At 36.7% G+C, this 27,538-nt stretch overlaps 1 protein-coding gene across 1 annotated transcript in view; it reads right to left on the reverse strand.

Annotated features, from left to right (window-relative positions):
• Nucleotides 1-27,538, reverse strand: part of LOC145788292 (uncharacterized) — a 67,896-nt gene that overhangs the window by 16,201 nt on the left and 24,157 nt on the right. The window contains exons 4-13 of the mRNA XM_082600074.1: nt 26,759-26,919; nt 25,729-25,828; nt 25,349-25,526; nt 23,338-23,459; nt 20,428-20,724; nt 14,839-15,045; nt 13,916-14,107; nt 9,616-9,785; nt 9,019-9,139; nt 94-6,273 (exon numbers count right to left, since the gene is read on the reverse strand). Coding sequence (XP_082456200.1) covers nt 94-6,273; nt 9,019-9,139; nt 9,616-9,785; nt 13,916-14,107; nt 14,839-15,045; nt 20,428-20,724; nt 23,338-23,459; nt 25,349-25,526; nt 25,729-25,828; nt 26,759-26,919 — 7,728 coding nt within the window. The remainder of the gene's footprint in view (nt 1-93; nt 6,274-9,018; nt 9,140-9,615; nt 9,786-13,915; nt 14,108-14,838; nt 15,046-20,427; nt 20,725-23,337; nt 23,460-25,348; nt 25,527-25,728; nt 25,829-26,758; nt 26,920-27,538) is intronic.

The following is a 27,538-nucleotide window of genomic DNA, read 5'->3' on the forward strand; positions in this document are numbered from 1 at the left end:
CAAAAAACAACCATAAAAGTTGAAAAAAGAAAAGTTACACTACAAATTCTCAACCACGAAAATAATCAAAACACAATACAAAAAAGTACCAACCTACGCAAAAACTGATATCATCAATCTTAGTGTATCCTTCATTGCAATAACACAAGAAGTGACCAAAGGTGTTTGTGCAGTTTCCATTCTTTTTATCACAAGAGGCTGTTTCATCTTTGCATTCATCAACATCAACACATTTAGTTCCATCGGTGGAATAACCATCCTTGCAAGTGCAATTGTAGCTTCCCATTGTGTTTATGCAGTCTTCATTTGTTCTATTACAAGAGTCTGTTTCATCCTCACATTCGTTGTCGTCAACGCATTCCGTTCCATCGGTGGAATAACCATCCTTGCAAGTGCAATTGTAGCTTCCCATTGTGTTTATGCAGTCTTCATTTGTTCTATTACAAGAGTCTGTTTCATCCTCACATTCATTGTCGTCAACGCATTCCGTTCCATCGGTGGAATAACCATCCTTGCAAGTGCAATTGTAGCTTCCCATTGTGTTTATGCAGTCTTCATTTGTTCTATTACAAGAGTCTGTTTCATCCTCACATTCATTGTCGTCAACGCATTCCGTTCCATCGGTGGAATAACCATCCTTGCAAGTGCAATTGTAGCTTCCCATGGTGTTTATGCAGTCTTCATTTGTTCTATTACAAGAGTCTGTTTCATCATCACATTCATTGTCGTCAACACATTCCGTTCCATCGGTGGAATAACCATCCTTGCAAGTGCAATTGTAGCTTCCCATTGTGTTTATGCAGTCTTCATTTGTTCTATTACAAGAATCTGTTTCATCATCACATTCATTGTCGTCAACACATTCCGTTCCATCGGTGGAATAACCATCCTTGCAAGTGCAATTGTAGCTTCCCATTGTGTTTATGCAGTCTTCATTTGTTCTATTACAAGAGTCTGTTTCATCATCACATTCATTGTCGTCAACACATTCCGTTCCATCGGTGGAATAACCATCCTTGCAAGTGCAATTGTAGCTTCCCATTGTGTTTATGCAGTCTTCATTTGTTCTATTACAAGAATCTGTTTCATCATCACATTCATTGTCGTCAACACATTCCGTTCCATCGGTGGAATAACCATCCTTGCAAATGCAATTGTAGCTTCCCATTGTGTTTATGCAGTCTTCATTTGTTCTATTACAAGAGTCTGTTTTATCATCACATTCATTGTCGTCAACACATTCCGTTCCATCGGTGGAATAACCATCCTTGCAAGTGCAATTGTAGCTTCCCATTGTGTTTATGCAGTCTTCATTTGTTCTATTACAAGAGTCTGTTTCATCATCACATTCATTGTCGTCAACACATTCCGTTCCATCGGTGGAATAACCATCCTTGCAAGTGCAATTGTAGCTTCCCATTGTGTCTATGCAGTCTTCATTTGTTCTATTACAAGAATCTGTTTCATCATCACATTCATTGTCGTCAACACATTCCGTTCCATCGGTGGAATAACCATCCTTGCAAGTGCAATTGTAGCTTCCCATTGTGTTTATGCAGTCTTCATTTGTTCTATTACAAGAGTCTGTTTCATCATCACATTCATTGTCGTCAACACATTCCGTTCCATCGGTGGAATAACCATCCTTGCAAGTGCAATTGTAGCTTCCCATTGTGTTTATGCAGTCTTCATTTGTTCTATTACAAGAATCTGTTTCATCATCACATTCATTGTCCTCAACACATTCCGTTCCATCGGTGGAATAACCATCCTTGCAAGTGCAATTGTAGCTTCCCATTGTGTTTATGCAGTCTTCATTTGTTCTATTACAAGAGTCTGTTTCATCATCACATTCATTGTCGTCAACACATTCCGTTCCATCGGTGGAATAACCATCCTTGCAAGTGCAATTGTAGCTTCCCATTGTGTTTATGCAGTCTTCATTTGTTCTATTACAAGAATCTGTTTCATCATCACATTCATTGTCGTCAACACATTCCGTTCCATCGGTGGAATAACCATCCTTGCAAGTGCAATTGTAGCTTCCCATTGTGTTTATGCAGTCTTCATTTGTTCTATTACAAGAGTCTGTTTCATCCTCACATTCATTGTCATCAACGCATTCCGTTCCATCGGTGGAATAACCATCCTTGCAAGTGCAATTGTAGCTTCCCATTGTGTTTATGCAGTCTTCATTTGTTCTATTACAAGAGTCTGTTTCATCATCACATTCATTGTCGTCAACGCATTCCGTTCCATCGGTGGAATAACCATCCTTGCAAGTGCAATTGTAGCTTCCCATTGTGTTTATGCAGTCTTCATTTGTTCTAATACAAGAGTCTGTTTCATCATCACATTCATTGTCATCAACGCATTCTGTTCCATCGGTGGAATAACCATCCTTGCAAGTGCAATTGTAGCTTCCCATTGTGTTTATGCAGATTTGATTTGTTCTATTACAAGAGTCTGTTTCATCATCACATTCATTGTCGTCAACACATTCCGTTCCATCGGTTGAATAACCATCCTTGCAAGTGCAATTGTAGCTTCCCATTGTGTTTATGCAGTCTTCATTTGTTCTATTACAAGAGTCTGTTTCATCATCACATTCATTGTCATCAACGCATTCCGTTCCATCGGTGGAATAACCATCCTTGCAAGTGCAATTGTAGCTTCCTATTGTGTTTATGCAGATTTGATTTGTTCTATTACAAGAGTCTGTTTCATCCTCACATTCATTGTCATCAACGCATTCCGTTCCATCGGTGGAATAACCATCCTTGCAAGTGCAATTGTAGCTTCCCATTGTGTTTATGCAGTCTTCATTTGTTCTATTACAAGAGTCTGTTTCATCATCACATTCATTGTCATCAACGCATTCCGTTCCATCGGTGGAATAACCATACTTGCAAGTGCAATTGTAGCTTCCCATTGTGTTTATGCAGTCTTCATTTGTTCTATTACAAGAGTCTGTTTCATCCTCACATTCATTGTCATCAACGCATTCCGTTCCATCGGTGGAATAACCATCCTTGCAAGTGCAATTGTAGCTTCCCATTGTGTTTATGCAGTCTTCATTTGTTCTATTACAAGAGTCTGTTTCATCATCACATTCATTGTCGTCAACGCATTCCGTTCTATCGGTGGAATAACCATCCTTGCAAGTGCAATTGTAGCTTCCCATTGTGTTTATGCAGTCTTCATTTGTTCTATTACAAGAGTCTGTTTCATCCTCACATTCATTGTCGTCAACACATTCTGTTCCATCGGTGGAATAACCATCCTTGCAAGTGCAATTGTAGCTTCCCATTGTGTTTATGCAGTCTTCATTTGTTCTATTACAAGAGTCTGTTTCATCATCACATTCATTGTCGTCAACGCATTCCGTTCCATTCAACAAATAACCATCCTTGCAAGTGCAATTGTAGCTTCCCATTGTGTTTATGCAGATTTGATTTGTTCTATTACAAGAGTCTGTTTCATCATCACATTCATTGTCATCAACGCATTCCGTTCCATCGGTGGAATAACCATCCTTGCAAGTGCAATTGTAGCTTCCCATTGTGTTTATGCAGTCTTCATTTGTTCTATTACAAGAGTCTGTTTCATCCTCACATTCATTGTCGTCAACGCATTCCGTTCCATCGGTGGAATAACCATCCTTGCAAGTGCAATTGTAGCTTCCCATTGTGTTTATGCAGTCTTCATTTGTTCTATTACAAGAGTCTGTTTCATCATCACATTCATTGTCGTCAACGCATTCCGTTCCATCGGTTGAATAACCATCCTTGCAAGTGCAATTGTAGCTTCCCATTGTGTTTATGCAGTCTTCATTTGTTCTATTACAAGAGTCTGTTTTATGCTCACATTCATTGTCATCAACACATTCCGTTCCATCGGTGGAATAACCATCCTTGCAAGTGCAATTGTAGCTTCCCATTGTGTTTATGCAGTCTTCATTTGTTCTATTACAAGAGTCTGTTTCATCCTCACATTCATTGTCATCAACGCATTCCGTTCCATCGGTGGAATAACCATCCTTGCAAGTGCAATTGTAGCTTCCCATTGTGTTTATGCAGATTTGATTTGTTCTATTACAAGAGTCTGTTTCATCATCACATTCATTGTCATCAACACATTCCGTTCCATCGGTGGAATAACCATCCTTGCAAGTGCAATTGTAGCTTCCCATTGTGTTTATGCAGTCTTCATTTGTTCTATTACAAGAGTCTGTTTCATCATCACATTCATTGTCATCAACACATTCCGTTCCATCGGTGGAATAACCATCCTTGCAAGTGCAATTGTAGCTTCCCATTGTGTTTATGCAGATTTGATTTGTTCTATTACAAGAGTCTGTTTCATCCTCACATTCATTGTCGTCAACGCATTCCGTTCCATCGGTGGAATAACCATCCTTGCAAGTGCAATTGTAGCTTCCCATTATGTTTATGCAGTCTTCATTTGTTCTATTACAAGAGTCTGTTTCATCATCACATTCATTGTCATCAACACATTCCGTTCCATCGGTGGAATAACCATCCTTGCAAGTGCAATTGTAGCTTCCCATTGTGTTTATGCAGATTTGATTTGTTCTATTACAAGAGTCTGTTTCATCCTCACACTCATTGTCGTCAACGCATTCCGTTCCATCGGTGGAATAACCATCCTTGCAAGTGCAATTGTAGCTTCCCATTGTGTTTATGCAGTCTTCATTTGTTCTATTACAAGAGTCTGTTTCATCATCACATTCATTGTCATCAACACATTCCGTTCCATCGGTGGAATAACCATCCTTGCAAGTGCAATTGTAGCTTCCCATTGTGTTTATGCAGTCTTCATTTGTTCTATTACAAGAGTCTGTTTCATCCTCACATTCATTGTCGTCAACGCATTCCGTTCCATCGGTGGAATAACCATCCTTGCAAGTGCAATTGTAGCTTCCCATTATGTTTATGCAGTCTTCATTTGTTCTATTACAAGAGTCTGTTTCATCATCACATTCATTGTCGTCAACACATTCCGTTCCATCGGTGGAATAACCATCCTTGCAAGTGCAATTGTAGCTTCCCATTGTGTTTATGCAGTCTTCATTTGTTCTATTACAAGAGTCTGTTTCATCATCACATTCATTGTCGTCAACGCATTCCGTTCCATTCAACAAATAACCATCCTTGCAAGTGCAATTATAGCTTCCCATTGTGTTTATGCAGTCTTCATTTGTTCTATTACAAGAGTCTGTTTCATCATCACATTCATTGTCATCAACGCATTCCGTTCCATCGATGGAATAACCATCCTTGCAAGTGCAATTGTAGCTTCCCATTGTGTTTATGCAGATTTGATTTGTTCTATTACAAGAGTCTGTTTCATCATCACATTCATTGTCGTCAACACATTCCGTTCCATTCAACAAATAACCATCCTTGCAAGTGCAATTATAGCTTCCCATTGTGTTTATGCAGTCTTCATTTGTTCTATTACAAGAGTCTGTTTCATCATCACATTCATTGTCGTCAACGCATTCCGTTCCATTCAACAAATAACCATCCTTGCAAGTGCAATTATAGCTTCCCATTGTGTTTATGCAGTCTTCATTTGTTCTATTACAAGAGTCTGTTTCATCATCACATTCATTGTCATCAACGCATTCCGTTCCATCGGTGGAATAACCATCCTTGCAAGTGCAATTGTAGCTTCCCATTGTGTTTATGCAGTCTTCATTTGTTCTATTACAAGAGTCTGTTTCATCATCACATTCATTGTCATCAACACATTCTGTTTCATCGGTGGAATAACCATCCTTGCAAGTGCAATTGTAGCTTCCCATTGTGTTTATGCAGTCTTCATTTGTTCTATTACAAGAGTCTGTTTCATCATCACATTCATTGTCATCAACGCATTCCGTTCCATCGGTGGAATAACCATCCTTGCAAGTGCAATTGTAGCTTCCCATTGTGTTTATGCAGTCTTCATTTGTTCTATTACAAGAGTCTGTTTCATCATCACATTCATTGTCATCAACACATTCTGTTTCATCGGTGGAATAACCATCCTTGCAAGTGCAATTGTAGCTTCCCATTGTGTTTATGCAGTCTTCATTTGTTCTATTACAAGAGTCTGTTTCATCATCACATTCATTGTCATCAACACATTCTGTTTCATCGGTGGAATAACCATCCTTGCAAGTGCAATTATAACTTCCAATGGTGTCCTTGCATACAGAAACTTCCAAGTTGCAAGTATGTGTTTCCGTTGCACATTCGTCAACATCTAGAAGTAATGTATTGGTGTTTTTAGATATTGCTTCTGAATCGTTCTTACAGCTACTCAAGTTTTTAAGTAGTGTAATTTTAAATCAAAGTTTTGTCGGGCAATTACAGGAATAAAGATATAAATATTGACATAAAAAAAACTGTACATTACAAGGTGGTTAAATTTAATCCAGATATACCTGATTCATTTGTACTTCTAGACCTTACTTTTAAAATTGTCTAAACCAAAGGGTTTTTTGTAAAAACTATTTGAACACAAAGGATCCCAGTTTTCCCAGAGGTCAAGTTACCAATAAATGATTCAAAACCTTATATTTGTTGAATGCAACATTTGAAATGGCAGTGTTAATTTTTAGGCCATGAATACTCAATGAATATATTTTATCCGGATTTTTTAATCCTATGAGGTGAAATACAATATTTAACCCTTGTGTTTTTTTTAAATGTAAAAGTACTGCTATTCTTGAAGAGGACATCTTGTGATATTGGAAACGTTCGTAATTTGTTTCTATGTACTTTTCTTAGATGACTTTTGTAAGAAGTATCGTAATAAACTTAAATATGTCAAAGTTGATTACATTGCTGGGCTTCGTATGCCTATGGTTCAACAAGATAAACTCTCTACCAAAGCCTTATGAGGAAAAAATACCAAACCATGGCCACCTAAAGATACGGCCTGATTTGTCACATTTTGCAGAAATCTCCAGGTTTTTCTAACTTTGGGCGAACGAAAATAAATTTTTCTAAAAATTAGATTTTTAAGCTTTCTTTAGTCTTTTCCCTTAGATGACACAATAGGTTTTAACATTCTCACATGTTGAAAAACAAAGAAAATTTGATTTCGAAGATTTTAGTCAGACTGTTAATTTTCAATAACAGTCTGATTTTGCGTTTTTCAACTTACTTTTTCTCATTTGCTACTGCTTCCCTAAGGCAACAAAAAAGTTTTATGTCATTAGAAAACCGCAAAAAGTAAAAACATCTCAAAAAATGTCAGTCAAGCACTAGCAGTAGCTGTAATCAAAATCTGCAAAATGTGACAAATCAGGCCGCATCTCCAGGTGGCCATGACCAAACCTACAACATGATATTTTGTACCAAAGACAGGCAAGGCGCAATAATACAACAGGGTTGAGAATTTCAACAATCACAATACAACCCTGTTGTACTGTTGTGCTCGGCCTGTCTTTGATTTAAAAAACCAAAGATTGATTGAAAAAAAAATTGATTTACAAAATCAAAGACAGGATTTGCTTTTACATGTTTGCATTCAATTCGCTTTGGCGAAGTCTTGTTGGTGATGTTATTCATGGCTTCCGTGTTGTTCGTTGTTCAAGTTGAAACAGGTTGTTCATAAATTTCTATTTACATTTGTCCACAAGTGGATCCGGACTAGTCAAATACTTTTAGCGAGTCAAATACCTCTCTTTGACTAGTTGAAGTTCTTATTGATGTCAAACTCTATGATCTCGTGGACTATGACTTTCTTATTTGATTTGAAATCATTGTCAACCACTTGCTAAACTCAAAAAGCGTTACAATAGTCAATATTGTGATGAATTACTGCGCTTTTCTGTTTCACACTTTTTTCTATTGCTTCACAAATGATTGCTCGGCTGTACACTCGTACTATACTATTATCGTAAACATACACCTTTTTACTTAATTTGAAAGTTTTTAATTGCTTTTTTACAAAAAGAAATGAAAAAATTAGTTTACCAAAATATCATACGCAACTCACTAAAACATATTTTTGTAACTTAATTTAATGTCTTCAACTGGGAAAATTTTATTTTACTTTCAGAAATTGCATATTTTTTCAGTATTTTAGATGTATCTGACCACGTGACCCACCCCTAAATACCCTCAAAGAACAATGAGGCTCTGTAAAGACTAGGCTATGTTATAACGCATGGATATGCATATAGGCAGTCGATCATGGAAAGAATGTGAAGCGGAATTCAGCTGTTTCCGTCTCTTTGCCAGATTAGTACCGCGCTTATTCTGACTAGGCTACGTTTTTTGTCAAATACCGTATGTTATACAGTAAATTACCCATTATAGAAAGAAATAAATATGCCCCATTACATGTATGTTGTAATTGTCAGGTATTGCGAATAAGACATTTTGTTTAGTCTTAGGCATGTACTAGATTTCCATAATAGAAATGTCAAATAACAGGCATTTACAAAATATTCAAAACATTTTCCGAAAATCTTGCTAAAATGAGATATTTGCTGTTTTGCACTTAGCTTACTCTAAATCCATTCTCTTCGTCCGAATAAACTGTTGTATTATGCCTAAATATCACGCCAAAATTACATCTATGGTGTAACGCCAAAACTAACTCTCAAACTTAGGTACAGAACATCAACATTATATCAAATATAGTTATTAAACTTATTACTATCTGAACCTTAACAGCCTGTTTCACCTAAATAAGGATCATCAGAAGGACCTTATAGAATCTATTTGAATAAGGTCCTTCTGAAATAAGGTCCTTCTGAATAAGGTCCTTCTGAAATAGATTCTATTTGAATAAGGTCCTTCTGATGATCTTTATTTAGGTGAAACAGGCTGCTAAGGGTTCAGATAGTAATAACTATATTTGATTTAATTCGCTCTGCTTTGCTTTATTGTTTAGCATTGAGCACTTTTTGTAGTAATAATAGTTTTTATTGTTTCAACATTATATACTAATCACTTCACTATATAATCAATCACATTATATTTTGTTAATCACCTGACTCAACATCAACAGATAGCACTGTAGTTACGGGTGTCAGATTGCCGTCGTGCTTTCTTGTAGTTGCTTCAATGTTTACTGGTATTGGATCATTCGGCGTTAAATTATTTATTCGGACCTGCAATTAAATGCAATTTTTATTTCTTTAAAAACAACGTCTAAACAGACATTGTTAAATACGGACAGAGAAAACCATCGTCTCATCCGAAACCTCAAGTCAACTCTCTACCTTCATTTCAATGCGCTGAAGAGACACCTAAATTCGAAACATTCGCTTCTGTCCTTCGTTAACAATGCCTTTTTAGACATTATCTTTGAAGAAATAAAAAAAGAGTCAAAAGTCATGTAATTTTCACTTTGTGTGGAGCTACATGTACTTGAGTGATCACTGATATTTTTTTATTCATTTGTTGATGTTTGCATATCAGTTTGTATTTTTTGTGGATTCATCTTTTGTACCATGGGCTAAAACAAGTTTGAAAGATTTACGCGATCTTTGACCTGTAATCCTCCAGTGATTTATTTGAACAAGTCTGAAATAGTGACGTAATAAAGTAATAAGATTGTTTTGTTTTTTTTAAATTCAGTCCTTGCCTTATACGCAGTTGAACTGTCCAAGTCTGTTTCCTGCAAAGGATCATCTGTTACATCGAAGTCAAATCGAGTAGCTCGAGACACCGCATCTGAAGTAAGATTTAAGGTAACCGCTGTTCCGTCAATGGAGGAAACGTAGTTGAGGGAGGAGGAAGAAACAAGAGCAGGATCTGTTGGAAGAAAACACTTTTCATGATGAAGTGTGTCACGCCTGTGATTAACAAAGAAATTGATGAGTTTTACGACATTTCATTATAGGGTGACCAGTTATGTTCCATGTGACTTTTACTTCATTCCAATAAACAGCTCAATATGCAACTACCAGACCGAGTAAACAGAGCGGCGGTTGATATCTATGCATATCGAGGCTAGCCTCCAGCAATAAAGACAAGCCCCTTCACCGTTGTGTTATCTTAACCCATTTTAATGGTAATTGTACAAATTTTAAGGTTAAAATGTTTAATATATTTTCAAGTGTTACCGATTTATTGGTTTTGCATATTTTTCAGAACCTTTCGATGATCCCCCTTTTTGGGTGAAACAGGCTGTAGTGTAGAGGTTTTAGAAAGTAGTAACTACATTTGATTTTATGGCTTATATATAACTATGACATATACATTAGGGTGGCTCGTTTTTGAACTTTTTTTTTAAATTCTCTCGGGGTAGTGGGGAAATGGTGCCAATGAGTGAGAAAACAATCATGACAAAATTTTAGATTTGTAAAAAATTGTCTTCAGCCTCCTCATGGGGCCCAAAAATCGAAAAATGGGGTCAAAAACGCAATTTTTTTTTTAAATATTTTTAGTTTGGGTAGATACAATATTGTTTAGATATATCTAATTAACCTAAGAAAAAAAATTAGAGTCATTTGAACTATTCCTTCAGGTTCCTCACAGCTTCTGAAAATTTTCCTTTTGCTGAAAATTTCGCATTTTTGTGGGTGGTTACATGATACATAATTGCGTTAGACATTTTGCCAGCTATAAAACGTCATTGTATTTCTCTTTATAGGCCTGCCCTGAGCTGTTGCGTCATTTTTTAATGAAATTGGATTAATTTGGTAGGAAAAAGTGACTTCGTTTATTTGAATTTACGTCACTGACGAAGTTTGTAGTTATGTAACCACAAACAAAAATGCGAAATTTTAAGCAAAATGAAAATTTTTAGAAGCTGTGAGGAAGCTGAAGGAATCATTCAAATGACTCCAATTTTTTTTTATAGGTTATTTAGATATATCTAAACAATATTGTATCTACCCAAACTAAAAATATTTAAAAAAAAATTGCGTTTTTGACCCCATTTTTCGATTTTTGGGCCCCATGAGGAGGCTGAAGACAATTTTTTACAAATCTCAAATTTTGTCATGATTGTTTTCTCACTCATTGGCACCATTTCCCCGCTACCCAGAGAGAATTTAAAAAAAAAGTTCAAAAACGAGCCACCCTAATATACATAACCATGCAACAGATTGTACAAATGAAATTCTTTGTTAACTTTTTTTTTTAAATGACATAGGCTACTCAATTACACTTCCGTATGCTCATGCAGACATAACCTGTTGCATTTTATCTGTATAGAGATTATTTCAACTACAAGAACATTTTATGATGGGATTACCCTGTATTTTCAAGGTAAAAGTTAGTTACATGTCGTTACAAAGATACGAATGAAATTTCACAAAGATTTAAAAACAGAAATGCGAAATAAAAGAGTACTACTGACTTATTTTAACGACTTCATGTATATGTTGTCGCTCTACAACTGCTAAAGGTTTTTTAGCGCTAAATATACTGCGGCATTTCGCTCTTCTTTGCTATAAGCTAAACCAGCGGTTCTCAACCTTTTTAGCACGGGGGCCAAATTCACAACCTAAATTTTGTAAAGGGCCGCAACACAAGAAATCCAATTTAATGTGAAAGTTGATGTTGGCTTTGACTTTTAATTACTTTCCCAAAACGAAAGGTAATGACGTGGTAGCCTACGACTTTTAAATTCATCAACCATGTCGCGAATAAGCTTAGTGTACTTTGGAATGATCCGTTGACTTGGTGCTCTGGCATAATCATAGCATGGCTTCACCACCGAAAGGCAGTGAACATGAGCACGTCTCCAGAGTCCGATTGCCTTATTCTCATGACACTACCAAGGCGGTAGTTTGTAGGGCTTTAAACATGTGGTTCTTTTTAAAATCGTAGAGAATTTTGTAGTGCAGCTGGTACAGTGAGCTACTGAAGACAGTTAGCAAATGTTACGTAGAGCATATTTAATGAATACTTGTTTAAAAAGACAGTTGAAAAGTTACCAGTAAGCTGTTTTTTTAACAAAGCCTTTGCAGTAAGCTAGATGTAAAGCAAGTATATGGGTAGTTGAATTAAAAAGCAACCATGAGCATGCTGTGAATATCTAGGCCTGATGCTAATAGCGCAATGCAAGTTATCATAACAAGATTTCTTAAACTATTATCGGTGCCAATTGTCATTGTACGACAAACACAGATTATTTACGATAAACAAAAGCCTTTCTGTTGTCAGACGTTATAAAAGCCTTCGTATCCCCTTCTTTAGATATCCCTGATCAATATCTGCCAGGAATTGCTAAACTTGCGATGATCAAATGCATTCACACGAATCCAACTTACTGTTGATGTTACGATTTTTATCTCATTAGACATCTTCAGTGAATTAACAACGATATTTTCTTGGTGTGAAATGCAGTAGTGCCACATCACAAGGGTAAATTTATCCTCCTCAGACCATCTGTTAACGAGTCCATTAGGAACCTGATTTTTCCCTAGGGGAGGGTGGGCTTAGGTGAGCAGCTTTTTGCTTAAGTTGGTTTTGCATAAAAATGGTTCACTTTTGAAAATTTTAAAAGGATTCACTTGAAGCACCTGTAAATTAATTACATTTCAGATTGAGTTTGATCACCGTATAATGCATGGTGTAGTAGCACTGGAGAAAGCTACACTCACCTGACTTTCCATCACCTGACTAGAAATTTGAACGATCCAGTCTCATACCAAAGAAAAAGAGCACCGTGTGATATACATTTTTTTGTTTATTAATATTGATATGGGTATTTCTCAACTTACCCTGACAAAAAGTTTATGGGGTTAGGCAACTTCATTAAGTTGAAGCATTCCCTTTCCTGCCTTTTTTATAGCTGCAAGGCTGTAACACTACATGAAGCTTAAATCACAAATTCAATTGCTTTTCATTGAATACCCGTACCTATCATACCTACCAAAGCAAAATAACAGATTTGATTTATATATTGCAGCAATAAAAGTATTCAATGTTTTCCAACCAAAAAAAAGTTGGATTTTTTCAACATAAACCATGCAAGTGCACGTTATTGTAAAATGCTGCGGTGCGGTTAAAGACAAACAAAAAATGAAACTCACATTACTTAAAAGACTTTTTTCTTGCCTTCAACCGCACTGTAGTATATAACTTTATAAATTTTATTTTGTATGTTATTCGCTCTGAGGATGCGCATTGTCATGATGCGCGAAACATCAGTGAAGTAATAAATCAACCTATTAGTCGTTGCTTTCACTTTCACTTTTATCAGATGAACGTTGCAACTAGTGCTAGAAACGAAGGTATTTTATATTATTTCATTACCAAACTAATTTTTTACACCAACCGTACAATACAGTATAATTTAACACATGATTTGTTATAGATTTGGAAAGCTTCAACATGTTTTTACTGAAAAACTCTCTTTTGTACCTTATAGCCTAAATAGTTCTCAAACTTAAGGTTTTACGTGATTTATAAGTACCATAGCTTACACATGATACATTTTACATAAAATTTGAAAGTTTGTTATCTATTCAATGTAAAATACTCATTGTAACTGATGAACTCATATAGCTTTAACTCACTACAGAGATTAGATAATTGAATGCACATAATATAGAGCCTACTGTGTGCATATAACAATACCCGAATCAATTGGATTTAAAAATGTCTCCTTGCTTTAGATTTTTCTCGTTTCATTTGTATGTGCCAGAGTTCATATTCAAGCAGGAAACTGTTTCAAACAGAATGCAGAAAGTTTAAATTAGAATTTCCATTTAACTCATTTTGTGCTTACCGATTGTTGTATATGAAAAAAATGTTTTATTGTCAGTTTTTGCTGTTAATATATTGGCTCTGCTTGCTGCACCAAACACTTTATTTGGAATTTTTGTATATACATGAATGCCAAAAGTAATCTGAACTTAGCTTTTCAAACAAAATAATCCCTCTTCCCACCATTTTCTCAAAGATATTAAGATGCATTTCTTTCTCACCTGTTGTATGAAAAATTGTATATTCATTTGAATCAATATCGGTGTCATCGCTGAAAGCTCCGTACAGCCTGTCGTAGATTGTGACGTCATCATCATCGGAAATGCAAGTTTTTAGCAGATAATTTTGCTTGATTCCGTATATTGTGTTTGGAGATAAAGTGAAAATTTTGCTTCCATCATCCTCTGTTACATCTGAAGAAAAAGAAAAACGAGAAGATGAGATCTTCAGCACCTGGTGTAGTTTTAGTACAGCTAAAAACATGATAACACTCAGCAAAAAATCCAAATAACCTCCAAATAATCTCATGCAAATAACATCCTTCTTCAAGTGGCAAATGGTTTACGTTTTTATTTTCAAATTCAATGTTTCATTCACGTTGAAGTTTCAGATATAACAATGGCATCAGGAATTGTCTTTTGGCTTCTTAGCACACAAGTACTCGTATGTAAGATAGCTTTTTGGGGTTTGTGTTAACATTTTCTTTCTCGTAACTATGATATATTTATCGTTATGCTTCAGCAAATGAGTGCCCTCTTAGATCAAATACCGGTAAAGTAATAAGTTAACAAAATCAGTCAGCTTCAACCTGATAAAACCGAACCTTTCCGAACTTGACTGATTTTGTTTATTTATTATATTTAATTGTTCGGTTGCATCCTAAATGAATGATCCTTGTATAACTTTTCATCCAATAACATCAAAGAACCAGAACAGAGGTTGAGAGACACCAGCATATATTTCTTTAACCAGTAAAGTAAGTTGTTGAAAAATATCAACACAAATGATACGTTTCAGACAGGGTACCGAACCCACGTCAATTGACTCATGAAAGGTAGTTTGTCTGTCTGACAGGTTATTGTCCTTGGTCAGTTCATCTATTTATCGGTTAGCAGTAAATAGTATTTTTGATCAAATTACTAACCTGAGTTGGAAAAAACAAAAGTGGAAAATCCGCCTGGGACTGATCGATCGGCGTTTAGTTGTTTTGTGCCAAGATCTCCATTTTTATTAAACAACGTCCAATAGCGTTTATTTGAAGCTGTGGAACTAGTTTGGCAGTGCTGACCTCCCATTTCATCCCAGGAAAGTATGCCAGAAGCCACCTTATAACCACTCAGCCGTGTTGATGCTGAAAAATGTAAATAAGATCGATATAAGTACAGACTATTTCCAAATGCGATAATAGAACAATGGCAGTGCAGTACTTTAGTGAAGTATGAAGAAATAAATGCTCAGCCAAAAAAAATTGTTTCGAGTAGGCCAACAAAGAATTGTAATTGTTTCTGAATAGTTTCGGAATGCTGAGTCTAATAATCACATGCTCTTCTTTGAATTAGCCCCAGCTTTCGAGATATTGATTTTTTTAGTCAGAGAAATTGTGTTTTATTTGACCTGTGGCCAAACTCGCGGCCAGGCACTAGCTTGCGGGCGTAGTTTGGTGATCCCTACCGTAGTCTAATTAAAAAAAAAATTGTTAAGTTTGTCAAATGTAAGCATTCATGTCAGTAACATTACATGCGTAGACTACAGTATAATTGTAAACGTCTCTTTGACAAAATGCAGTATTTACGTTTGACCAGACAGGCCACTCCAGAATGTCTAGTACAGCACTTTAACTGTAATGTTATTTTCTTTTAATTCAATAACAATTTATAGTTTGGACCAGGGGTGTGAAAACTTGCAGCACTGTTGGGCCAAATACACATAACTGCCTTGATCCACGGGCCACAACTGGAAACATCTATTGTTCACTATAATATGAGTTATGACAAATGTGCACGCAATAAATAACCACCCATGTACCTCAAGCCTATCTATCCTAAAGGCGCCTTCAGACAGAGTGCGGATAACGGGAGCCGCAGCGGGATGCTCAGCGGATGGATGTTCACTCCTTGTCGCGAGAAGGCTATTCAACCGCAAAACAGTAGCAGATTTTCTGTTTTTTTGTCGTGGGGATGACTTTCGTCGTAAAGCGAATAAAATTAGGCTACCACAGATAAAACGTGACTGCAAACCAGTGCTGTGTTAAGGGGAGGGCCAAGGGGGGCCCGGCCCCCGGGCCCACAAATAACAGACATTTGCGTTTCAGTGAAGTTTTTGTTGATTTTCTAATGTTTACTGCGTGTACTTGTCCATTATAAAGATGATTTAGGTCTTATTATATTAAAACATCTTAAATTTGGGCCCTTACTACATTGAAACTTCTCTAAAAACACCATTACTATCTTAAAAGAAAGTTAAAATGCGATAACGTTAGTTCCGGTAACATGATCTGCAGAAATATATTTAACATATATATAACAGGTGGGATGCAATTGAATATTGAGTTCAAGAAGGGCCCAATTGCCACAAAGTGTTTTTGCACAACCGTTTTAATTATTTTGGTCATTTACTTTTGTGGTGAAATTTCGATAATGATTTTATGCTTACTGGTAAGAAGCATCATACCTAATAAGTTCACTCGGTGAAGATTCTATGGAGAAACTATTTAGAAGTTGAAGTGTAATTGATGTAGTTGGACCCATTTCAAAATCAATGGAAATATTGATAGGGTATTTTTTATGTGTTTATCGATATGTTTGAAAAATTTGGCTGTTTTTTTAGTATAATTTACAAGACATTGAAAGAAATTGGAAAGCACAAATAGTGAAATGAAAAAAATACTGGAGGGCCCTTTTTGAATTCACATACCGGTATTCAATTTCTTTTGATTGAGCACAAAAAGTGAAAAAAAAAATGGAGTTGGGCCCTTTGTGAATTCATATATATACGGTACGCTACCTATATATTCAATTTATTTTATGATTTATCATTTCATTTTTAACATTTACGCTACCGTAATTATAAATATCCTTGACTAGTGATGTCACGAGCAGAAAAAACCTGTCCGCTGCCGCACTGCAATGTCTTCTCGTACACTACAACGCAAAACATCTCGAAATGTCATACTGCCTCTGCACCATGAAGAATAAGAGTGCACTTGTGCAAGTGCATATCAAATGCAAGGGAATCTATTAAACAAAAGCAAATTTTGGAAAAAATTTTGAGCCTATTTAGGCAATTGAGGACCTTGCACCACTTGTTATCCACCTTTTATAGCTCATCTGAGTTGCGTTTTATTGAATGCTGGATACTTTTAGCAGAAACGTTCTTCTGTATTTACTTTTTTCTGAATATATGCAAATGAAATTTCTCTTATCTTCAAATACCTTATAGGCCTGGCATATCACATGTTGTATGGTAGCCCACTGAAATTGCTTTGATCCAAAATAAAAATCATTCTTTCACAAGTGACCTGTTTAAGTGTTTATTCTTGACACTAACCAAGGCTACCATACCCTAAAAACTTTAATTAACTTGAATGCCTGCATAAAATAATGAAAGCTTTGTCTTGGAATGAAATAATGTTAAATAAAAATAATTAAACACCTGATTCTCAAAACTCTTGACACTGCTTTTGTTTACAAATTAAAATTTACAATCACAATGTTTTTACCTTGGTTGACTGGACAAGTAGTGTTGCCAGATAAACCATAAAAATGGTGAAAAACAATAATGTTACCAGACCAGATGACCAAATCTGAATGAAAATTAATAATTTCTTCAGTTTTGGTTTTATCCTCAGATTTTATCGCGGTACCGCGACGCAAAGTTCAAACATTCAAAACTCTGCACGGTACGGTGGTATTACCGCGTCGTCACTATACTCCATTGCCAGTATTTTTTTTATTAGAAATTGTTAACACTTTTGGCTTTCATTCCGAGCAAAGGTGTAGCCAAGAAATGATAGACCTGTGTTTGCAGTTACTTACACTTGTGTTGTTTTCTAAACTGGTGAGAAAGTCTATTGAAGTGAACCACATTTCCATATCAGTGCAGTAAAAGCATACACAATACTATAGGTCTGCTTGACGATAGAGGGCCCAAAATTATTCTGGCCCTGGGGCCCACAAAGGGTTTAACACAGCACTGCTGCAAACGTTGTAAACTTTGAGACATAAATAAAAATCGTCTAATGTGCCACACATTATTTAAACTCCGGACTTGTTGGTCAGGAGACTGTAGTGATTCCAATCGGCTTTTCTGAAGTTCCATCACTTCAATGGTGCACTCAGGACAGGTGCCACGAGTTTTGGGGCGATATTAAAAAACGGCCGATGTTGGGACCGTGGAAACTTCTCAAGCATACGTCTGTTTGGAAGAGAGCTGTCGGCAGTCGCGAAGGCCAAGTCAGGGTTTGTCCTTGTTCCCCAGACCAGAGTGGAAACTGGTTGGTTCCCTTAAGTTGAATAGGAGGGCAAGATGATTGGTGATTGGTGAAGGCCCAGCCAGCCAGCAATTCGTCGCTGCTTGTGTTGTAGCCCCAGTCGATGTGCTGGCAGTTAGAAGTCGCCAGCGTAGAGATTGGGTGAGGGAAACGTTGGGAGAGATGATGGCAACATTTGCGAGGGTGGGGGCTCGTAAATATTGACAATGTTTTAGTCTGAGACACATATGCACACCCACTCAATCTCGGCATCAGTCGGAGATTGATCGACGAAGGTCCACGTCAAGTCCACGTCAGGCACAAGCACATGAGACACATATGCACACCCACTCAATCTCGGCATCAGTCGGAGATTGATCGACGAAGGTCCACGTCAGGAAGGTCCACGTCAGGTCCACGTCAGGCACAAGCACATGAGACACATATGCACACCCACTCAATCTCGGCATCAGTCGGAGATTGATCGACGAAGGTCCACGTCAGGTTCACAAACGCGACAAGCACAAACGTCACAAACGCGACAAGCACAAACGTGACAATGCCGTGCTTCATGCTTAGGGTAGACCCGGCTAGCGTATAATTTGGAATAGCTAGCTTATCTGCAGAGTTGCAGAGGAACTCCTCGAGGAGAATGACGAGTGCCCGATTGGTATGGGCAAGCTGCTCTACAACTTAGATGTTGCTTTTTGTGAAACCTTCTATGTTGAGCTACAGGATGGTGGGGTGTCTGAACTTGTCCATTGTCCCCTGCAGCTGTGCCGTCCGGGTGGAGGCTCTTGGTTGACAAGTTTCGTTTGACATTTGCTTGGGTGCAGATGTTACTCACAGGATGGAGTACGAGAAGTCACTTGTCGTCCACCTGTTTCTTGAAACAAGTCATCTATTCAGATGTCAATCACAACACTCCTAATTTTGTTGCCTTTTTAGATGCATCGACGGTCTTGGATTGTTTTACATGATTGAATTGATCATAATGTTCTGTTGAATAAATTAAGTGATCGAAATGTGCCACCGTGTTTTATTCTCTTACTTTGTTCCTGGTATTCTGACCAAACGATGCAAACAAAATTGGGAAACTTATTGTTTGAGTCGTTTCATATTTCAAACGGAGTGAGGCAAGGTGGTGTTCTCAGTCCACATCTGTTTTCATTATCTGTTGATGATTTATCAATTTAATTGAATAAAGTCAATGGTGGATGTACACTTCAGCTGGTTATAATTTTTTTAAACCAGATTCTTTTTGCGGATGACATTTGCTGCTTTTCACTTAGCCTAAATGATCTGAAACACCTTAAAAATGTGTGTGAAAATTTTGCTGGCAAGCATAAAATGGTGTTTAATGCTTCAAAGCCTGCTGGAATGTTATTCTTTCCTCACAATTTCAAGTTAGCATCTCCACCTAAACTCATGATTTCAAATCAACTTGTTCTAAACTCATGATTTAAAATCAACTTGTTGCTTTTAATGATAATATTAAATACCTGAGTGTTCATATTAACTCGACATTAAAAGATGACAATGACATAAGCAGACATACAAGACATCTTTATTGTGTTGGAAACAAGTTAAGGGTCAACTTCTTGAATTGCACAATTTTTATAAAAAACTTGTCATTTCAGGCGCATCGTGTTTCTTTTATACATGTCAACTTTGGTGAATCTTCTCTCTTGTCTCCATCCACCATATACCTGTTGCATACAACGTTGCTTGTCGTATGTTGCATGGCTTACCTCGCTATGCCAGTGCTCGCACTATTGAAATTGAACAAAATATCTTGACCTTTGATGCAGTACTGCGCAAATATCTTTACAACTTTTTATGTAGATGTCAATCTTCACAAAAATGTTTTTACTCTCTGCAATTCTGACACTCTTGTCAAATTGTTGTATTTCAATACTGCGATTTGCAGTTAATTTATTGACAATTTTCTGCAACAGCATTATCTATTAACTGGGATATTGTAATTATTACTTGTATTGTTTGTTTTTGCTTTGTTTTTTGCATGTTTGGTAGTAAATATGTACCTATTGGTCTGATGAAAATATATAATAATAATAATAAAAGCATGTCCTCAATTGCTGAGTAGCACCCTTTCGACAATAGATGTTGATTTCTTTCATGATTGCGAACAGTACGCTGCTCTAGAGAGAAATACCTACGGCCCTTCTTAGGGCTATGGCCTGTTGAACTGAACTACAACCTAATTCTAATAGAGATAATAAACAATAAAAAGTGACGTCTTACCAAAGTAGCGAACTTGAAAGTTGGAATATTCTGCAAAATCGTCCAATGTTAGTGCATCCTCATCAACAATTACCGGTACTTCCTGATTGTTCAATTCAATTTCATAGTGGCAAAGAATATTCTCAGATTCTGGGTATTCTTCCAATTCCACAACAGAAACATTGAAAACGTTTTCCGGAACTGCTTGGTAAGCAGATAACAATTCAGCAGCAATTTCGCTTTTCAGAGTCTCATTGTTGTCAACGTTTGCATCGTAACTTCCAGCGACTTCAACACGACCGAAAGCAGATAGTTTCTCTGCAAAACAATGATATAATTTAAATAAAAATCAAAGTCATAATGAGGCCATTCCATGCTGAAGAAATTTTTAACAAAAGTAATATCTCAAAACACTTTGCAGTTTGTTGGTAGGCTACTGTGCCCAGGGCCAACAAGAGGGGGGGACAACCGGTGCATTGCACCGGGGCCCGGTGAGTTCAAGGAGGCCCGACAAAATGTCTAAATTCACGCGATAAAAAGATTGATTTCAACGATTTTGCATAAAATATTGTTTTTATATTAGTTCCGTATGTCCAATGGGGGCCCCTTATGGGTAGCCTAGGCTATGCCCTTTTTTAAAATTACAAAATTTTCAATTTTTTGAGTTTAGGAAGGCCCGACAAATGGTTTAAATTTGCGTGCTCAGGTCGATTTTGCATATAATATTGTTTTTTATATGAATATTAGTTTTGTATTTTGAATGGGCCCCCTCATGGGTATGCCCTTTTTTAGAACAACAATATTTACATTTTTTTGCGTTCAGGGGGCCAATAAAATGTTTAAATTTGTGTGTTAAGGTCAATTTTGCATACAATTTTTTTTTTTTTTTGAAGTTGGTATTTCTCATATGAAGTTGTTATTTTTTATATTGAAGTTGGTATTTCTTAGTCATGAACAATAGCAATGCATTCATCCTAAGTTTGCTGCCCTAGTCTCTGCAGATTTCAAGGTCAGAAATGGTATTGTATGTTAATGTAAAGCTGTAAGCACACATATGCAATGCTATGTCAGCCATATCGGATAGTATTGCAATTTTTATCTTCGAAATGGCTGATTTTACCCACTTGTTGCCATGGTTACCATCAGGTGTTGCCAGAGTTAGGAAGGGTTAGAGTTAGGAAAAGTTAGGGTTTTGATCTTTGCCCAGGACTAAAAAAAATATCGAAAATACAAGTTTTTGTTTTCAACAGCTATAAACTTTTCCTCAAATTAGGGTAGAGTTCCATATGTAGAGTTTTAGCATTTCACAGCATTTTATCTTTGTGTATAACTAGTGTGTATCTGTGAATTTAAAGTTATATTTACAATAGTGCATTGTTTGTGAAATAATGGAGTGTTAATACTTTAACTTAATTTATCCTTTGTAAGACGCGCACCGCAAATTTTGCTTGTGATTGGTGAGATATCACGCGACATGTCGCGCTAGGGGGCCCGGCAGCAACATCTGCACCGGGGCCCGGCAGGGCTCTTGGAGGCCCTGACTGTGCCAGTACTTTAAAAGATAGCAAGGAGTAAATACAAAGAACACCACCATACTCAAGTTTCAGTTTTTGATTTGAGAAGTTTTAAGGTTTATGATTTGCTTATCAGCAAGGAACATAAAAATATACAACGCATTAAGCCAAAAACAAAGTTATGCCTTACTCCACACTCTGCTGATCATAAAGCTTGACATCAAAATAATTTCATTAAAAAAAATAAACATTTGCTCTATCACCAGATCAGGTATTCGCTGATTGTATATGAAACCGGTTGTATATGAAACTACAATTTAAAAGTTGCCAGAAGAAAACATTGAAAAAGTCTAGAAAACGGCAAACCACTTCATGACACAATATTAAGATAGCCTACACAAAGTTTAACAGATTTTTTAATCGTAGGCTATAAAAGTTATTCTTTTCGACTCAATGACGGCACTTCGGCTGCATGGCCGAGTGATGAGAGCCTTGGTATGACATTCGAACGGGTGTCAATACGACACCGCTAAAAAGCATTTGCTGTGTCTTTGGCAGGACACTTAAAGGCATGCCTACAGGTCGACACGAAGATTGGCTTCTCTGTTTTCCCGTCCACTTGATCAAAATTTTCAACCACCGAACGTCAGCCCAGATACGACAAAAAAACAGCTCAAAAACAACTTTCAAGCTCAACAATAAGACGCCATGTGTGTCTTAGATTCAATAATTTCGAAATGATACGTCACGTCATGTATGAAAAGGAGGAGATTTAAATCACGATCTTTCTGGTGTGTTTCGAGTTTGCTTTCTCAATCTCCACCCAATTAACTCCGGTCGGAAAGTGGTAGGCTACAGTTAACTGCCTAATGACTTTGTCATAATAAACATGCACAATTGGCGATTATTGGACCATAGACTGATTCCATTGTTCATCATTTGGCCATGCGGTTGTAATGTAACAAAATGTCTAACACAAAACTCACAAGCAAGCTTAAAAGCTACGCTTTGCGCTGTAACTGCAGCAATACGCAAATTCAATAGATCTCATTTGGTCTGTGCCTCATGATATGCTAATTGCTAAGTGATTTTAAACAAAATATGCAAGACAGCTGGTTCAGTTAACCATTTGAAAGCAAGGAATAAAGATGATAATTTATAATTACTGACTCCAGAAGGATGTAACCAGACCAATCCCATTGATGGTGCTTTAACTAAAACGCCATTCTAACAAAACTACAAAATGTCAATTCTCTGGAATGCCTTGAGCTCTGTTTACTTCAAAACAGCGCTAAGTATCATGAAATGTGCAATTCTTTGAAGGAAAGGAGAAAAGCAGTAAAAACAAATTTAAAACTTACAGAAAGAAACACTTAATGTTCTACTAGCGCAAAAACATGTGAAAACTATTTTTTACCTGTCGTTACGTCATAACTGGCTCCAAATGGGCTTTGCTCCACTGTGTAACTTGTGACGTCATTGATGTGAGTTACTCTCGCCCTCAGTAAGTAATGTGTGTTTGGAGCAAGCGAGCGGATTCTGGATTCAACAAATAATTGATTGTTTGTTTCTTGTCTAAAGCAGTCAAATTAGGTGAAATGATAGTTTCAAACAAATCGTGGCAGTTGAAAAGCAAGGCCCGGATTTAAGGGGGCAGAGGGTGCAGTTGCCCAGGACCCCTGTTTGAAGGCCCACCCGACGTGGAAAAATGTGATTTTGTGTTATTATTATCATTTTCTCTCAGCCTTTGAAGTTTTTGCAAAATGCTTCTTTTTTCTTTCAAGGTGAATCTTTAGTCACAAGGTGTGATTTTGTGTTATTGTTATTATTTTTTATCAGCCTTTGAAGTTTTTGCAAAATGCCTCTTTTTTCTTTCAAGATGAATCTTTAGTCACAAGGTGGTGACTGGGCTTGACGTAAAGGCATTAGCAACGGTGTAGGTGACTTTCAAGTTTCCTTGTAAAGTTTTTCGCGCGGAAGGCGCGAAAAAAATTTTTGGACTGGTGCCCCCGATCTAAAAGTGCCCCGGGCCCCCCATCAGTTAAACTCGCCCCTGTGTAGAGCAACAATAAATCAACCTTAACTTTTATCAATAATTCAGTGTTATTCAGGCAGTGAGATGGTACAACAGATAACAGACGCTCGCTTTCCAATCATGCAATCCTGGCTTGACTCCCGCCTTAAGCTGGTTGTTGAAAAACGCTGCTCACCTCTACCCATGGTGTAATAAATTGGGTGGGCATAATTGCTGAAGGAAGAGCGGCGAAAGAAAGAAATTGGCCACCCTACTCTCACTAATGTCGAAGGGTTAGTACAATGAGAACCTTATCTTCTCTTTCTCTGAAGCTTTAATTCAAGGATGGGACTCACCTTTACTTTAGTGTTATTTAAAGATTACTCCAAAAAAGTGGAGTTAGATTAATGGAATCAAAATGACTCTGTTGTATTTTTGTTTTGATTTAGTAGCACTTTGTTTAGGTTTAAAGGGGTACTAAATGAAAAACCTGACTTGGCGATTTTCCACGTTCTTTGTGTTTAACATGCTACCATAAAACGATTTTCAATAAAATTTTGCCCCATTGCGGTCTGACCACCATTGTGCGCGTGCTTTTGTCAGAGCTTTCAAAACGAGATTGAGCCTGAGCAACGAAGCGTGCGACTGTACAGTCTACGTCATAAAGGCTAGCAATCAACCGATCACGCAATAATTGTTACTGCGGGCGATTTGACTGTAGGCTATGTATGTATGTACATCAAAACAGCACATTTTAACATCAAAACAGCAGACAGTTTGCTCAAAACATCAGATGTGGTAACGTGGCTTTTGTTATTGCTGGCTTTTATGACGTATTCTCGAGCAGTGTTTGCACGTTTAGGTCATTTTGAAAAAAATGAAAATAAATGAAACACTGGACTTTGGGCCTTGCCAGCGCCATTGAAAACAATTTTTTTTTCGGTAATTTTTTTTGAAATGTATTCTTGAATGTTCAGTTTACTCATTTTAATGCTTAATTCCGGTTTGAAATTTTCCTTTAGTATGCCTTTAATAGGTTATTAGTTACTCCTTTGCTGAGCGCTTTGTTTTCATAAGAAAAGGATGGTAGAGAGACAAAGCGGTATCAACTCTATTCTTAACTTTTACTCCTCGATATTTGCACCGGAGTAAGTCATAGCAACAGCAAGCAAGGCACATGTGATTGTTTCTAATCGATTAAGTCACAAATTTATTTTCAATAATTTTTTGGCATGTTTATGGTCAGTAACGCAAAAATGCAGATGATTGTCAATGACAGTTGGAACAATGTTGATGGAGCGTTTCATAATCAAATCTTATTTACTCGCCAACATTAAAAGTTACAAAGTTATACCTTTAGATAAGTTTTTACAATGCTATTTTCAACATGGCATCACATAAGAAGCAATCTTACATTGCCACGTATCGCGTGTTTGATGGAGTGTCTTCAGGTACACGAATGGAATTCAAGTCACCAGTGTCGGTGTTTATGTATTCGACTTGCCAAGCTGTTGCTCCTGGTGTTTCTTCAAGGAAAATTGTAATGAAGGTTGGAGTGGAAATTGCCTGAAGAATGCTCGATCCAGAAGGAGCTGAAATGTAAAAAATAGTGAAGAGGGGTCATTGTTAACACGCTTCATTAGTTTTAGTTGGTTGCATTGCAATAACTCACCACTGTAGGCTACTGTTCAAAAAACTATGTAGGCTACTGGTCAAATTAAAAAAGAGGAAATAAAATGGAAATTTCAAACGCAAATGCACAAAATAGCTAACACTTGCAATTTAATTTCTCACCAGTTCTTGCTCTGCTGCTGCTCGATGACTCGCTGTTCTCGGTCGAATTAAACGCTGTCACTGTTACGTCATAATTTATGTTACTTCTTTGGTTTGTTACCTGCAAGTTAAAAAAAAAATAATTTGTTTTTCTTTTTGTTTTAATGTTATGCTCAGCCACAAAAAATAACGTTTTTTTTCTATTGTAGAAAAAAAACGATTGTCATTAATACGCCATATCACGTCCCTGTTTACCAACCGAATGCTTGTTAAACTCAGTTGCACTGTGAAGGCGATATGTCATGTGCCATGTTTTATCCTAATCAACAATGAGTCTTTCCACACATTCGATTTCCTACAAACAGCTTTTCCTGTTGATGTAAATATATTGATATTGTACATTACGTTTCTTGGAGAAATAAATTGTGTCACACTTTTACATTTAGTTAAAAAATATGGACGCGAGTTTCAGCTTTGCAAAAGTTAATGTAGGTACAGAAAAGATCGCCTGAAATAAATACAACTACTATCTTCTGCATGCAATTTTACAACATACTTAACGATTGACCAGAACAGTATAAGCCATAAGCTATTCGTGGCGGGAAATGACAATATCAAGTATAATGCCATATCAAGTGTTTTGTCTTGAAAAATTACAAGTCTCTTGTCATGAGTCATAATCTTCAACTTATTCTGCAAAAAGTGACAAAACTAAGGGCAGTCTACACTTCACCGTTACTGCTCGAAAAGCGACTTCCTACTTCTCTTTTACATAATCTTTATATAATATTGTATTCCTGTATCAACGAAATCTTGGAGTGGCGATGAAGAAAAGGTTCACACGAAGAAGAACTGGTCAATCTCTTAGTGTCATTTTCTAATCTGCCAGTGCTGACGTAGTGCATATAATACAAGCAATACTATTGTTTACGTTCATGTTAACAATTGTTTATGTTCCAAACAAATAAATTTAAATACACCCCTACAAATTTGTGATGTCTAAGTTGAGGTATTCTGATACAAACAAATACATAACAGAAACGAAACTCACAAGTAACGTCGTTTCAGTTGTTGTATATATTGCAGCATCTGTAGGTGTAGGGTCATGTTGTGCAGTTACAGTGATGTTGTATTCATCAGCATCAGAAACCGGGTCAAATGACACAGTGAATCCCGACGATGTCACTGTGCTGATGGTGACTGAAGTTGGAGCTACAAGTTAAAAGGAAGCAATTAGAAATGATAATTTGGTGAACAAAGAATCTGTCTCAAATTGAATGGGTTTGATATTGACTCAATAAAAAAATATGAAACTTAACTAAAAAAAAAATAATTTTAATAAGCTCAGTGTTATAATGTTTTAAGGTTATAATATTTAATATCTTTTCAGGTAGGCTATTACCGATTTATTGCTTTTGCATATTTTTCAAAACCTTCCGATGATCCCCTTATAGGGTGAAACAGGCTGTAGAGGTTTTAGACAGTAATAACTATACTTGAGAAAATTTAACTAAACTCTGTTCTGGTGGATGCGGATTTAGATTTGATTTGAATACACAATGCTACCAATCAATCTAAAAAATTAGAAACAAGCTCAAATGTTTGAAATGCTTAAAACGAGCAAAAACTGTTTCATTAATTTAAAACTTTTGTTTCTTGCGTTGATGCCAATTTAAGCATTCAAGCTTTACCAAACAATTTGTGATGCTTAATACTTTTGCAATTATAGTATCACTACTTAACTTCAAAGCATTTCAATTAAACTCTTATTCAAGAAACTGGGCCTGAATGCTAGCCAGTTTTTGAACAACAGCTGGAATTTACTTTGGAA

The sequence above is a fragment of the Aplidium turbinatum genome, chromosome 2 (assembly GCF_918807975.1).
Source record: "Aplidium turbinatum chromosome 2, kaAplTurb1.1, whole genome shotgun sequence".
NCBI classification, from domain to species: domain Eukaryota; kingdom Metazoa; phylum Chordata; class Ascidiacea; order Aplousobranchia; family Polyclinidae; genus Aplidium; species Aplidium turbinatum.